General features: G+C 57.4%; 1 protein-coding gene across 1 annotated transcript; it reads left to right on the forward strand.

The window, feature by feature from the left end:
* The first annotated feature begins 985 nt into the window (after positions 1-985).
* On the forward strand, positions 986-15,128 carry FAN1 (FANCD2 and FANCI associated nuclease 1). The gene is made up of 13 exons (XM_008160149.3): positions 986-2,688; positions 4,685-4,825; positions 5,382-5,583; positions 6,294-6,527; positions 7,722-7,853; positions 9,310-9,418; positions 10,231-10,350; positions 11,525-11,689; positions 12,026-12,176; positions 12,925-13,028; positions 13,397-13,591; positions 14,101-14,229; positions 14,872-15,128. Exons 1-13 carry the CDS (start codon positions 1,503-1,505, stop codon positions 15,007-15,009), a joined length of 3,006 nt encoding a protein of 1,001 aa, XP_008158371.2. The 5' UTR covers positions 986-1,502; the 3' UTR covers positions 15,010-15,128.
* The last annotated feature ends 858 nt before the right edge of the window (positions 15,129-15,986 follow it).

A 15,986-nucleotide genomic window follows, 5' to 3' on the forward strand; every position in this document is an offset into this window, starting at 1 on the left:
TCTTGGGGATGCTGGAGGCAGCGGGTGTCAGTGCTGCAGAGCTGCCGATGAAGCCACTTCTCAGTTACACACCGCCATTATTAGACATGGAATCCATAACCTCACAGTTAGACTAGATTAATGATAAGTACCCCAACCTCATCACTCCCTAGTCACACTAGGCCCCCCTGATCCACCGTTTCCCTTTCCACCATTTTCGTTACCTGTGACGTGGGAAATTCCAGGAGTAATTCATGTTTTAAGTTGCCTGCCATTCTGTGTGGCTTGGTCATTTCACAAGGACCTGCGCAGCCCTGCCCGAGGGAAGGGTGCCTTTGTCCAGCGTGTTCACACTGTGGACGCGCCCCACCCATCAGGCACTTAGCAGCTGTCTCCGTTATCACGTCAATCATCAGAGAGAGGTCCTAGTCGCATAACTTCTAGTACAGCATACTGTTATCATTGTTCTATTTCATTATTGGCTATTGTCAATCTCTCATGAATTAAACTCAATCATCCGTGTGTATTTGCAGCAAAGTCTATGCAGGGTTCGGTACTATCCGCGGTTTCAGCCATCCGCGGGGGGCTTCGGAGGTACCCCAGGAATAAGGGGGGTGCTGACCTGACCGACTACATTGTATCATTCCTTTGCGCTTGGGGTCACATCTCCTGGAACCAGGCGCGGACAGCACAGCACACCCCAACCCTCTGCCTCCTGGATGGAGGGAAGCCTCCCAGGAGGAGGGGAGAGATCGATCACTCGGGCCTCCACTGGGCGAGCCTGTGCGCGCCGCGACGCGGGGATCGGCTGGTTGTGCCTGGGCGCGGCGCGCGGAGCCCCGAGGGAGGTGCGGGCCGCCGGGCCGGGGGGCACGGGGCGCAGGGGGCGCGGCGGGGCCGGGAGGGAGGGGAGCGGGCGGCGCGAGGTGGCCGGGCTCGGAGGGAGGGAGGGAGGGAGACAGGCGGAAGCGTGGGAGGCCCCCGCGCGGTGGCGAAGCCCCAGGCGTGCACCCAGGTGCGCGGACGCGGCCCCCGGGAAGGAAGGGCCGGGCTCACCCCGCGCCCGGGGTGCAGGCAGGAGTGACCCGGGCCGTCCCCTCTCCTGGAAACAGTTACCGACGCCATGGTTTTAAGAAGGGGCCGGGTGTAGTCACATCGTCCCTTTTTTAAAAAACGGATCACTGGGGGGCTCAGAGCGAGGTCCGGGAGGTCACCCGAGCCCCGTCCCCGGCCGCCCCGCCGGCGGGTCGCACGGAGGTTGCACGGGGACCTTTGCCGGTCGCAGTCCCAGCTTGTCCTGAGCGACGCCCGGTGCAGGCTTTCCAGCTCGCTTTGCGCCCCTCTGAGCCGCACGTGCGTATTTTGCAGGAGCGGGAAGCTGACTGAGCGAATAATATGAAGTCCAACGGAAGCCCGCCTTTCCCTCTGTCCAGCCAGGGAAGGTCCAGGCAAACCACTGCTCCCTTCCCCCGGGGCTCCCCTTTGCTTTACCGCCTGGCACCCCCCCAGGTCCTCCAGGCCTCATGATGCCCGGGGGGAAATCGCCCGCCAGGAAAAGGCCCCGTCGGAGTCTGTCCAGCAGCAGAACTAACAAAAATGGACCGAAGCCCATTGTTCTGTGTTTCAACAACGCGCCGCCGGCTAAACTGGCCTGCCCGGTGTGCCGTCAAATGGTGCCCCGCTATGACTTAAACCGGCACCTCGATGACCTGTGTGCTCACCGCGATGACGTCACTCCGGTGGCCCCCGTAGAAGTAACCGATGCTACCGCGGGGGTAACACCGGAGGAGAAGTCGTCACCATCCAAGACAAACTCAACCCCCGACCAAAGCGGCTCGGCAGCAAGGGGCGTCAAAAAGCAGACCAGCCCCTACTTTAAAGGCACTGGGGACGGCGCGTGCCCAAATCGAGGCGCGGAGCTGACATCTCGGGACGTCCGAGTGGTTCCCTTGGGCAGCCTGGCGTCTAAATTATCCAGAAGATGCGTGCAGGCGAGCGGGGCCGTGGAGAAGGAGGCCGTGGCCGGTCACACTGCTGTGGTCAGGATGGTGGGGAGCCCTGCGGAGGCAGAGGACGAGGATGGGGGTGTGGGGAGCAGTTCCCAAAAGGAAAACGTGCTTTGCTGTGATTCTCTGACGGAGGAAGACACTGTCCAAGGCGCTGCGTTGACGGCAGCTGCAAACCCCAAGCCTCCCCAGGACGGGGGGAGGCCCACCCTTGCTCCTGCCTTCCCAGAGAACGCGCCCGTGGTATCGCCCCGACGACCTCCTCCGTCCGCTCCCGAGGACCGTCTGGCCAAGCAGGAAGGGATGGAACAAGGTGATGGTGAAGGTGCCGGGACACGGGAGGCAGGTGTTGGTGAAGAAGTCGGAGTGACCGAGGCTCCGGCATCTGAAACGCAGCTGTCCCCTCGGGAGGCACAATCTCGCAGTTCTGCGCAGGACGCTGCCGAGGGGAGGAACTTGAACAGACTCCCTCTGGAAGGTGCCGGCGGCGGCAGCTTAGAGGATGAGACGGCTGGCGGGGTCCCTTCGGGGCCCGGGTCGAGCTGTGGCGGTCCTGGGGGAGCAGCCCCGGCTCCGGCCCACCACCCTTACTACCTCCGCAGCTTCCTGCTGGTGCTGGGAGCCGTCTTGGAGAACGAGGACGACAGCATGCTCTTCGACGAGCAGGAGAAGGGGATTGTCACCAGATTCCATCAGCTGTCAGGTATCGTAAGCACGTGCTCCCGGGGTTTCGTCTCCCGTTTGCTGGCCGGACGCGGGCCGTGATGTGACGAGCAGCAGTCTAGTGGCCACAAGGCGTCAGTGTGGTTTTGAGAATCAACTGGGAGGGCTCCGAGGAACCGGCCTTCCCATGGCTTCCTCCAGGGAAGGACAGGTGTGGAAAAGAGGCGGGATTTTTGTGCCCTGTGAGGTCTGTGCCTGGAGTATCCTGCCTTCATATGTATCCAGCAGGCCCTCCGATAATGTTGTGTTTTAATATATTTATATTGACTTCAGAGAGGAAGGGAGAGGGTGAGAGAGAGAGAAACATCAACGATGAGAGAGAATCGTGGATCGGCTGCCTCCTGCACGCCCCACACTGGGGATGGAGCCTGCCACCGGGGCACCTGACCGGGAGTCGAACCGTGACCAGGATCCTGGTTCATAGGTTGATGCTCAACCACGGAGCCACACCGGCCGGGCTCCAATAATGTTTTGTTCATCATCTTTTCATTATAATGCTGATGAGATGCCATAGGAACTAAACTCTCATTTATATCCATTATTCTACGGTGAAATTGGTTTTGTTACACTCTTAAAGCCGCGGAATTTATTGATGTGATTGATAGGTGGCAAACAGCCTTCTTCTGGATTAAAAAGTAAGAGTGAGCCCTAACCAGTTTCGCTCAGTGGATAGAGCGTCGGCCTGCGGACTGAAGGGTCCCAGGTTCGATTCCAGTCAAGGGCATGTACCTTGGTTGCGGGCACATCCCCAGTAGGGGGTGTGCAGGAGGCAGCTGATCCATGTTTCTCTCTCATCGATGTTTCTTATTCTCTATCCCTCTCCCTTCCTCTCTGTAAAAAATCAATAAAATATATTTTTTTAAAAAGTAAGCGTGACAGTGCGCCTTCCCAAAGCGCCCTTTGCATGCTGAGCGGCCACTCGGCCCGAGGCAGGCTGTTTGGATTCTGCACAGCCTGTCCTCAGGAATGAAGGCAGAAGGAGAGAGCAGGCCACGGGACACTGAAGCAGACTTTCCCCCCGGCAATATTTTAGGCTCCTGGACTCGGCCTCTCGGAGTCTGGGCGTGGAGGAAATGGAAGCGTCCAGGCTAAATCGGTCCATTTGAAAACATGAGCCTGTGCCTCGGCTGCTTGGCCGCCGGCGGTGGCTCTGGGCCAGAGGTCCAGGTTTGCAACAAAAGCCGCCCTTGTGACAGCCGCACTGTTTACCCAAAGGGCCGAGGTGGAGCCAGAGTCCCTCCCGAGGCGGGAACAGCTCGCGAGGAGGCCACACTGACCTTGGGTGCTGCGTAGCCAGGTCTGACTTCTCGGGAGCTGTTTAAAAACCCGGAACGTTACTACTCACGTGAAAGGGGAAGGTTTTTGTTTTTAAGTTCACACGGTGGAATTATTAAGGAATCCCTTTTGTTGTTGTTAATCCTCACGCGCGGATATTTTTTCCATTATTTTTTAAAAGAGTGGAAGGGGGAGAGAGAGAGAGAGAGAGAGAGAGAGAGAAGAGAAACATCGATGTGAGAGGGACACATCCACGGGTTGCCTCCTGCACGTGCTCCCACTGGAAATCTAAGCCGCCAACCCTTCGGTGTGCGGGCCGATGCTCTAACCACTGAGCAACACGCTGGCCAGGGCCACCCCCTCCCTTCTGTGGGAGAGAGAATGAAGTCTCAGGAGGGTACCACACAATCCACAAGTGGCAGAACTGGCCCCGGGCTTTCCATCTGGGCATCTCCCCATCCCTGGGGGGCAAGCACACACGCAAGGAGCCATTCCCCACGGGAACTTTCTGTTCCAAACACGGTACATCTTCCGCAGGAAGGAAAGACTTCCGGGGGAGATCGGTGGAGGAGGCGTATATGTGTTTCTAGTGGCGTGTATTTTACCTCGGTTTTAAAAAGCAAATGATAACCTGTACGTTGTTTTGGAGAAGAAAGATAACATTCCCCCCCCCCCCCCCTTTTTTCGTCACCTGCTTGCAGATAGCGCTCAGAAGTTATACGTCAGACTTTTCCAGCGTAAGTTCGGCTGGATTAAGAGGCATAAGTTGGAATATGAAGAGATCGCCGCTGACTTGGCGCCCGTGGTTGGAGAACTGGAACAAGCCGGCTTTCTGCAGACAGGTACGGTTCATCCAAGGAAATGTAAGATGGAAATAGGACGCGAGGAATTGCATTTCTTTGCCTTTAGGGTAATGAGACAGTGTCTGCACTTGTTTTCTTCTTTGTTGTTGCTAATCCTCACACAAGGATATTTTTCCCCATTGATTTTTAGAGAGATTAGAAGGGAGGGAGTGAGGGGGAGAGAGAAACATTGATGTGAGAGAGACACACCGATCGGTTGCCTCCTGCACGTACCCGACCTGGGGCCGGGGATCCAACCTGCAACCCAGGTACATGCCCTTGGAATCGAACCCGCAACCCTTCTGTGTGCGGGCCAACGCTCTGGCCACTGAGCACGCCAGCCAGGGCAGATCTCCGTTCCTTTCTAGTGAGAAGTAGGTCTGTTTTACCTTCTCTGAGTTCTCTGCCTTTCATACCCTGAGATCACTGGTTGGGCAGACGGACATTTCTACCGCGAATTCCGTTCCACGTGCACCTCATGAGGCCTCCATAGAGCCAGTACCGCTAGAACATGCTGTGACTCTTTAAAACGTTCCTTCTGGAAAAACCGTTTCAGAATCCGAGTTGCGAGAACTCCCCGAGGTGCTTGACCTGCTTTCCGCTCCTGAGCTGAGGACCCTGGCGAAGACCTTCCACCTGGGCCACGCCGGCGGCCAAAAGCAGCCGCTGGCCGAGGCCCTGCTCAGACTGGCCCGGCAGCCCTCCGTCTGCGCCTGGGGCAGGAACCCGCCCGGAGTCGGGGCGGTCATCTTGAAAAGGTCTGGCTGGCTCCTGTCACCGTAAAAGCATTTAGAAATCCTGATCGCGCACACTAACCTCTGACAGGCAGTACCTGCTTTTGAACTGTCATCGCTGATTTCACTTGCAATGCGATTGGGGACGGGGGAGAGCCCTCACTCATTCCACGAGCCTGGATTCCTTCGTGGCTTGTTACTCATAATTCCTGTGACACCATCCTAATGCCTGAGGCCACGGAAAATCTGGAGGCGAGAGAATGCAGGCGATAGGCCTCTGGTAAATCCTGGTATTTTTTATTCAAGAAAAATGCAGTTCTAACTACTGTTCTCGCAGGATTTAAGAGTAAACTATTCAGTCTTTTTTTTTTTTTTTTTTTGACGGGGGACTCTCCATTAAGCATAATACTTAGTCTAAACTGTCCCTGGAGTGAGAATCGCTAATGTCAAACGGGCGATACTTTCACGCGTTTCCCTGCTAGTTTACACGTTCACGACCAGCGTCAGCCCCATCCTGCTCTCTCCTGGAGCCCCCGGTGTGTGAAACCACTGGGAAAGGAAATGTCGCTGAGGCTTCCCTGAGTCCCTGGGGGAGAAGCTGCAGGGTCACACAGCAGGAGGGTGGGTCGCCTGGAGGCTGAGAACAGTGAGCACCGCTCCCCCCACCTCCCCCACTCCCCAGGTCTGTTGTATCTGAGAATCATCTGATGTCCGTGTCATCCTCTGTGTCTCAGAGCCAAGGACCTGGCGGGCCCGTCGCTGAGAGTGTGCCGAGGCCCCCGGGCCGTGTTCTCCCGGGCCCTGCTGCTCTTCTCCTTGACCGACTCCCCGGAGGAGGAGGACGCCGCCTGCGGGGGGCAGGGCCAGCTCTCCACGGTGCTGCTGGTCAACCTGGGCCGCGTGGCCTTCCCTCGGTACACGGTCCGTCGGCACGCCCGGGTCTTCCAGGACAGAGACGACCTCCTCAGGTCAGTGCTGGGTGCTTCGCCCTCACGCAAGTCCCCTCACTCCCCTGCCAGCCGCAGCGCAAGCCCGCGTTCACGGTGTACACATCCTGAGGCTCTACAGAGAACGTAGCAATGTGCTCAGCCGGCCCGTGTGGCCGAGGTGGTTGAGTGTCACCCTGTGAACCAGGAGGTCACGGTTCGGTTCCCAGTCAGGGTTGCAGACTTGATCCCCAGTAGGGGCATGCAGGAGGCAGCTGATTGGTGTTTCTTTATCTCCCTCTCTTTTCCTCTCTGAAATCAAGAATATATATATATATATACATACATACACACACACACACACACACATACACATGAGTGGCCAGATTATTATGATCTCTGAACGCATAGTAATCTGGCCACTCAGTATGTGTGTGTGTGTGTATGTATATATATATTAGAGGCCCGGTGCATGAATTCGTGCATGGGTGGGATCTGGCCAGCCTGGCCAGGGGGAGGGGACATGTGCGGTTGGCCAGCCTGCCTGCTGGTCGAACTCTTGGTCGAGGGGACAATTTGCATATTAGCCTTTTATTACATAGGATATACACTGAGTGGCCAGATGATGATGCGCTCAGAGATCATCATCATCTGGCCACTCCGTGTATATCCCATATAATAAATGATTATGCGTTCAGAGATCATAATGGCAGGGAGCATTGTTTAAAACGTAGACATTCGCACAAACCTGCTTTGTGACTGTTGTTGGCACACACGAGGCTGAAGGTGAATGCCCTCCTGGTAATCAGACTCCCGACAAAGCTAATGCCGACGTATATGCGTATACCAGACTCGGGCCCGTGACAGACAGAAACTCCCCGTGTCTGTTTTGGTAGATGGGCTTAGGGGACATTTGGTGTGACTGGCAAGAGCAGGTTTCTGGGCTGCCCGAGTCCTCTGAGTGACAGCGGCCCATCAGTATGGCAGGTAGACGATGGGACAGGTCACGTCACCACGTGGTGGGAACCCTGTTCTCGCTCTCGTCCCCTGTGTTCGTTCTAGGCCACGCCAGGGAAGCGACAGGTTCAGTTATTACCGGAATAAAGTTTAAATCCTTTCCATTCTTTTCAAAGACACGCGTTTGCCCTTCTGAACTGGGTCTAGTGGGAGGTGCAAGTGTTTCCCGTGAATGCTCACTCACATCTGAAGCTGAGATGGCGTGGGATCTTCCCCCAGGTACGCAGCCGCCGCCCACATGCTGAGTGACATTTCCGCCGCAATGGCCGCTGGGAACTGGAAGGAAGCTCACGCGCTCTGTCAAGGCGCCAGGAGGGACTGGAAGGAGCTGAAACACCACCCTTCCCTGAGGTGAGGTCTGGGGTGTTTCCTAAGTGCCTGTCAGAAGGGACTCACAGTCCTGACTGGCTTGTTCCTGCCACGTGGGGTGATGTTCTTCATGGAGCACCTTCTGCTTCTGTTCTGTGGTCAGCCCTGCCGTGGAGGTGCCTTTCCTAGCTGCTCTGCACAGAATCGATAGAAGGAAAGGTCTGTGAGTTTGGGGGGTTCATATGATGCAGATCCCTGTGCAACACACATTCATGTGAGCACACGGGCGGAAGCGGGGGGGGGGGCTGTCGGTGGCCATCCCTGGGGTGCCGGCTTCCGCACCTATTGCTCAGCTGAACTCAATGTGCGGGGAACCCAGCAGCAGACAGATGTTGTGGGAAGCCCACGTGCCAGACCTGTTCTCTCAAAGGAAATTCAAACATAGGTTATTCTGAAAAAGAAAACTGAATTGGCCCGGCTGGTGTGGCTCAGTGGTTCAGCATCAACCTATGAACCAGTTCAATTCCCGGTCAGGGTACATGCCTAGGTTTCGGGCTCCATCCCCAGTAGGGGGCATGCAGGAGGCAACCGATCATGATTCTCTCTCATCATTTACATTTCTGTCTCTCTTTGCCTCTCCCTTCCTCTCTGAAATAAATATATATATATATAAAATAGATAAATATGCTAATTAACCGGGACACCGTAACGGGTCGATGGACAGGAGCAGGTTGCGTGCGCAGTGTCGGGGGCGGGGCAGCAGGGACCTCCACATGCCTGCACTGGGGGAGGGCCTAATCAGCAGTGGCCGTTGCTGCTTCAAGGCCCGGAGAGGGAGTCAAGGCCAGACTGGCGACTTGAGGGTTGGTGGCGCCGTGCAATTTCGAATTGCACGCTGGGCTCCTAATATATATATATATATATATAACTGAATTGAACATTTCCTTCCAAATTTCAAGGTCACAGCACATGATCCTTTATTCTTATTTATTTTTATTTATTTACTTTATTTTTATTTATTTTTTTTAAATATATTTATTTTAATATACTTTATTGATTTTTTACAGAGAGGAAGGGAGAGGGATAGAGAGTTAGAAACATCGATGAGAGAGAAACATCGATCAGCTGCCTCCTGCACACCCGCTACTGGGGATGTGCCCGCAACCAAGGTACATGCCCTTGACCTGGAATCGAACCTGGGACCCTTCAGTCCGCAGGCCGACGCTCTATCCACTGAGCCACACCGGTCTCGGCTATTTATTTACTTTAGAGAGAGGAAGGGAGAGAGAGAAACATCGATGTGAGAGCAGCACATTGCCCGCCTGCCTCCTGCTCGCCCCTCCTGGGGATGGAGCTGGGGAGCCAGGCGTTGCACACAGGCCACAGCATTGCGAATAGACCTTTTCCTAAAAGATATGCATTCAGCCCACTGTGTGAGCTCGTGCCCGTCTCCCGGCAAAGGGGCCGGTGACCAAACCGCGGTGCACGCTCCCCGCAGGCGCCACGAGGACCTGCCGCTGTTCCTGCGCTGCTTCACCGTCGGGTGGGTGTACACCAGGATCCTGTCTCGGGCCGTGGAGATCTTGCAGCGACTCCACCTGTATGAGGTGAGGACACGGACTTCCGCCCGGCTTTTGGGGACGTGTCAGCGGCGAGCTGCGGAGGGCATTTTCCACGGACACGTGTGTGGGCGGCCTGCGGGCTCCTGGGCCGGTGGGAAGGTGGCTGGGTGGCCAGCTGTTTGGCGAGTTGACGAGGGTGCCCCAGTCCGGCCTGAGGGTCCCGCAGAGCCCGTGTGGCACCGGGGAGGTCTCTTGACAAGCTCGGAGGGGAGCCCCCCCATCTGCGGTGTGTCCCGGACGGCTGTCAGGGACCGTCTGGACGTAACTGAGTCACAAACCCGAAACGCGGTGGTGTCCTTTGTTACGCCAAGCCGCGTGCGATGGTTCAAGGTGACCTCTGTCACGTTCGGCATCCTGTATTGGAAAATGGCGTTTCTCAGAGGTTATGCCAAAGCTGGGTTCCTCACCTGAGTCCCGGAATCCCAAGAGGATCCGTGGGAGGGGCTCTGGGGAGTCTGTGGACCCCACACTTGTGTGTATGTGGATCCTGCCCGCCCCAAACTCCTCCCGGGGTGACCTGCTGGGTTCCAGGATCGGGTGGGATCGCGCCCCGACCAGGGCTCGCTGCCTGAGCTGGATCCTGTGTGGCCCGCCGGTGACGTGTGTGCAGCGATGTCGTGCAGTGCTCACAGGCGGCCGGGGACCTGGTGGAAAGTGGGGAGCCTCGGGGAGCTCGGGCCACTCCGGGGCGACCTCGGCCTCCGTGCAGGATGGAGCTGGGCTCTGCACATCCGTGGCCAGCCTTGTTTACTTCTGGTGCGCGCGCGTCTAACGAGCTTCCTTTGTTGTCGCAACAGGAAGCGGTCCAGGAGCTGGAGGAGCTTTTGTCCCAGAAAGTCTATTGTCCCGACAGCAGAGGCCGGTGGTGGGACCGGCTGGCTCTCAACCTCCACCAGCACTTGAAACGCCTCGAACCGGTACTCAGTCATTAGATGGGATGGCCAATAGCTGATACCTTAAAAACCAAATGTTTTTAAAAATATATATTTTTATTGATTTCAGAGAGGAAGGGAGAGGGAGAAACATCCATGATGAGAGAGAATCATGGATCGGCTGCCTCCTGCACACCCCCCACTGGGGATGGAGCCTGCAACCCGGGCATGTGCCTGACCGGGAATCGAACTGTGACCTCTTGGTTCATGGGTCGATGCTCAACCACTGAGCCACACCGGCCAGGCAGGACATTATTATTATTTTTTTACTCTTTATTGTTGGAAGTATTGCATATGTCCCCCCTTTCCCATTGACCCCTTCCAGCCCGCCCCCGGCGCCGGCCATTCATTTTTTAAACCTTTGTCCGTGTCCCAACCCGAAAAGAAATAACAAGGTCGCTAACCCAAGCATGACAATGAAGGGAGCGGGGTTGGCAGTGGGGCCTGTGCTGGGGTTTAGGATTGATCAGGGGTCAGGGGCCAGGGGCCAGGAGAGCTGGACGCCTCGGCCCTCAGCAGGCACTTTCTGCTTGGAAACGGGGGTTTGTCCCCCGCTGCACGGGGCCTCGAGGTGCTGGGAGTCCGTGCAGGCACTTGGTGAATCACTGCCTCGGGGAAGCGCCGGGCCTCGCCTCTGAGCAGGCCGCCTTCTCTCCCGGGCGCTGGTGTTCTCTGGCGGGGACCCTGGACGTGGGGGGACCTTCTGCGCCAAGCAGCGTGGGGCCTCCGAAGGCGGTGGCAGCTGCGCCCCTGCCCGGTGGCAACAGTGGCCCTTTGTGCGGCCGCCCGAGCCCCGCCCGCCTCCGTGCCAGCCTGGCCTTGGCCATGAATGGAGGGCTGTGCCCCTGGGAGCCCTCACTTCTCCCGGCAGCACATGAAGTGAGTCAGGGTGACATCGGGCGGAAAGACTGGCCCTGGGCCTGGAAACAGGATGGAGTGTTTTCTCTGCCTCCGCCTGGAGAGGCGCCTTGTGGCCAAGAGCGGCGGGCGGGAGCTGTTTTCTCTCCGGGAGGAGGGCGAGGTAGCAGCAGAAAGCACCTGCCGGCCCCCAGGCCCCGGGGGGAGAGGCTGTGCTGAGGTTGCTGCTTCTTTCATTGTAACAAAGGTTCAGGCGTTGACACCTCCCCCCGCCCCCCTTCCGGGACCCCGTTCTTTGTAGGCGATCAAGTGCATCGCAGAAGGGCTGGCCGACCCCGAGGTGAGGACGGGGCATCGCCTGTCGCTGTATCAGAGAGCCGTGCGCCTGAGGGCGTCGCCCAGCTGTCGGAGGTACCGGCACCTCCTCCAGCAGCTGCCGGAAGTCACCGTGCAGGACGTGAAGCACGTGAGTCCCCGTCCTGTGGGGTCTTCCCGAGTGGAGGCAGCCAGGAACCATTCGGGTGTCGCCGTCTGGTAGCCTAGGCCGGCCGGGCTGGCTGGCTGGAAATCCCCGGGGTCAGAAGCTCACAGCCTTTGCCGGTGTCACCTTCTCGGTCAGGGCGCCGGGAGAGCAGCTCTGGGCCCACATCTCCCCCGGGCCGAGGCAGTGACCTGGGAGGTGCCACTGTGGGGGTCACCCGGCCTCAGAATGGGTGGCTTGGTGGGCATGTGAGACTGGGGGTCCCCAGGTTTGCGCCCTGCAGCTGCAGTGAGGCTCATGGCCGTTCTGTCGCCGTCTCAGGTGACCATCACGGGCCGGCTGTGCCCGCAGCTCGGGATGGGCAAGTCCGTGTTTGTGATGGAGGCCGGGGGGCCCGCCGCCCCGGCCACAGCCCTGTGCTCCGTGGAGGAGCTGGCGCTGGACCATTACAGACGCAGCGGCTTCGACCAAGGTAACTAACGCACGGCATCTCTCCTGGCCCCGGTCACCGTGACGTCAGCTGTCGCCCACCACCTGTCGCCGCCGACAGCAGGGGCAGGCGTTGGCTCAGGCTGAAGGACCGACAGGTCCGGGGGTGGCAGCACAGGGCACCAGAGAAGGTCTAGAAAGAGCAGGGACTTGCATTCCTTGCAGAGTGAGCTCGCTCCTCCCAGGTGAGGCAGGAATCAGTCAGGGACCAGCAGAGCTCTGTCTCCCTTTCCAAGAAGTGGGTGGCATCACCCCACTGCTCCGCGGCACTGCACTTTGAGAACCACTTCTTCACGGCTCTGACATGTGCATGTGACTTTCCCAGGGTTGCTGAGACCCGCCTTGGCTCCCGTAGGTAAGCCACGGAATAGAAGAAATGAGCCCGGCCAGTGTGGGTCAGTGGTTGAGCATCGACCTATGAACCAGGAGGTCAATTCGATTCCCAGACAAGACACATGCCTGGGTTGTGGGCTCGATCCCCAGTGTGGGGCGTGCAGGAGGCAGCCAATCAGTGCTTCTCTCTCATCATTGATGTTTCTCTCTCTCCCTTTCCCTTCCTCTCTGAAATCAGTAAAATTAAAAAAAAAAAAAAGCAGAAAAGCAGCAGGAACGGCATGAGAGTGGCATCTGAATCCAAGGCGGCTCTGTGGCTCCCTTAGCGTCGAGGAGGCAGGTGGTGGTGGTGTTCAGCCCAAGGAGACACGGGTCTGTCTTGTGTGTGGCTTCCTCAGGGATCCACGGGGAAGGCTCCACCTTCACCACGCTGTTTGGCCTCCTCCTGTGGGACATCATCTTCATGGACGGCATCGCAGACGCCTTCAGAAACGCCTACCAGGTAACCGGTCCGGCTCCAGCCCAGGGGGTGCTCGCTGGGTGAGCAGACGCGTCGGCACGTCCGTGATTCACGCCCACTGGGCCCCGTGTCGGCGGCCGCTCACCACTTGCCTGTTACGGTCTCCTGTCACGGTGCTCACTCCAGTCGCAGCGTTCCATTAGAAACGGTGGTGGATCTGCAGCCTGGACCGTGTTGGAGCCCGTCGGGTCCAGGTGTGCGCCGGGTGCCGTCCCAGGTGCTGCCGCCTGTGCCCAGAGTCCCATGCTGTGTGCATGCCTCTTGAGAAAAAGGACGCGCCCGTTTAGCCAGATGGGCCCGTGTCCGGATGTCACGTGTGGAATGGTCTCTGACGCATCGGTCCTCACTAGGCATTCCCGCTGGACTTGTGTACGGACAGCTTCTTCGCAAGCAGGCGGCCGGCCATCGAGGCCAGGCTGCAGCTGATCCATGATGCCCCCGCAGAGCGCCTGCGAGACTGGGTGGCGGCCACGTGGCAGGCCCAGGAAGGCAGGGCGGCGTCCGTCGTCAGCTGGGACCGCTTCGCTTCTCTGCAGCAAGCTCAGGTGAAAGTCTGCACGCAACACACACACACACAACACACACACACACAACACACACACACGGATGTGTATGTGTGCTTACATGCATGCATCTGTGTATACACACATGCATATGTATCTGTGTGTGTGCATGTGTGTATGTGACAGTATCCCAGCCCCGATGCCAGTTATCAATGGGGACGTGTCAGGGCACCCAAGCCCCGGTTATGCCTTCTCCCGAGTTGACAGCTTCCCTTTGTCTGACCTTTGGCCCCGGCAGTGAGGACGCTGTCCCTGTGGCTGCTGGCCTCTGCAAGTCATCGCTGTCACATTCCAAATGGCTTCCTCACTGCCCCCAGGATTTTCCCGGCGGGCGGAGGATGGTAACTGACAGAGGAAAGCTGGCTTGCAGAGCTGCCGGGGGATTTTCACCAGTGGGATTCCACGGAGTCCTCCCGTCTCGGGATCACTGGGAGTATTCCAGGGCCTGGGGCACCGGGGAGTGGCTGCTGACCCATGTGTTCTGTGTTCAGGACCTCGTTTCCTGCCTGGGGGGGCCCGTCCTCAGCGGGGTGTGCCGGCGCCTGGCCGAGGACTTCCGACACTGCCGAGGCGGCCTCCCCGACCTGGTGGTGTGGAGCTCCCAAGATCACCGCTTCAAGGTCAGTGGAGCCAGAGTGGAAGGTCGGCTCTGTAACTTGATTAGCGGCTTCATCCAAGGCCACAATCTAGCCTTTTCTCGCCTGGTTGTTGGCAAGACTAAATCCCTAGAGAACTCCTGGACTGAGGGCCAGGGCTCCTCGGTGGCGGGTGGCAAAGGCCTCCCATTCCTTGCGCGTGGGCCTCTCCACGGGGCAGCATGTCTGAGCACACAGTCAGTCTCTCCTCACCTGGTCCCCCTTCCATCCCATCCTTTGTGCTGTGTTCTATTAGTAGGAGTGAGTCACCAGGGACAGCCCACACACAAGGGAGCCCTCTGTGGGGTGCACACCGGGGGCCGGGGGCCGGGGAGCTGTGTGTGAAGCACCTCATGTGGTGTGGGCGAGGCACCTCCCTTGCCTCACAGGTTTGGTTGCCTTCTTGTGAGTTTTGTGACTGAGAAAAACATTCTGGATACAAGTCCTTTATCGGATATATTTCGCCCATCTATGGCTTGTTTCTCATCCTCTCAATACTGTCTTCTTAAGAGCAGGGGTTTTAAATGTCGACAGTGTGTAGTGGGATGAGCCATTTAAATACCCAGTGGCAGCCACTCTGGCTGCTCTGTTTCCGTGGAGACTGATCCCTGAAAACTGCTCTTCCAGCTGGTGGAAGTCAAGGGCCCCAACGACCGCCTTTCGCATAAGCAGATGGTCTGGCTGGACGCGCTGCAGAGGCTGGGGGCCGACGTCGAGGTCTGCCACGTCGCGGCCGTGGGAGCCAAGAGCAAAGGCCTGAACTGAGAACTGTGGGTGGGAGTCTCTGTCACACGCGGGTCTGAGATTCTCAAAAGCATGAGTATAATCAATCGCATTTAAATTTGATTTTGGCACTGTCACGAATAAACCTGATGGTAAACTTGGTACTGGCTTGAATACATGCATTGATGCCACATAGCAGGCCGTGAACTTTTGAAAAGATGAAAACCTTCATGGCCATTTTAGGATTGGAGGCATCTAAGTTACAAAAAAAAAAAAAACCACCACCACCAACAAATGAGACTCACAGCTTTTATAAAAGTAGCCTGCACAAGGTTTCCTTCTCGCTTTATAATTATCCAAGAAGGGCATAGCAGTGGACATTCTGATTTCTTTAGCAATTAGAACACCAATTGTGAGCAAGTTCCTCAGTCCATCGGTCAGTGCTCACTCTTACTCACTGGGCCTGTCGCCAAAGGAGTGACCATCTTTATCAGGGGCCAGTCCCTTTCCGTGCTTCCTGGGAGCATCCTCGTGACCAGATGGGGCAGTTTTCTGTGCAGACTGGAATTGAACCCGGGACCCTTCAGTCTGCAGGCCAGCACTCTATCCACTGAGCCAAACCAGCCAGGGTTCAGACTGGGCTCCGCCAATGGGAAGCCGCAGGCTGGGGAGGTGTGAGGCAGGCGACGTGTCCGACGGCAGGCCCAGGAGGCAGTAGTCCTGGGGCCATCGGGGAATGTTACTCCCAGCCTTTTAATTTATTAGATGGAATGGCAGGTCAGGCCATGGTCCGTTCATACCCACATGGCCTTCACTCAGCCGGTTCTGAAGTGGCGTTAAACATGTCGGTGATCACTCAGCTTTAGAAGCAGGAATGCTGAGTGCATCTCTCCCTCTCTCTCACTCACACACACGCGCACACACACACACTCACACACACACACACGGACAGCTGGAAGGAAATGCCTTGGCTTCCTGAGCCACTGCCCTCGAGGATGACGCCACACGGACACCATGAC

Source organism: Eptesicus fuscus, chromosome 25 (genome assembly GCF_027574615.1).
Source record: "Eptesicus fuscus isolate TK198812 chromosome 25, DD_ASM_mEF_20220401, whole genome shotgun sequence".
NCBI lineage: Eukaryota > Metazoa > Chordata > Mammalia > Chiroptera > Vespertilionidae > Eptesicus > Eptesicus fuscus.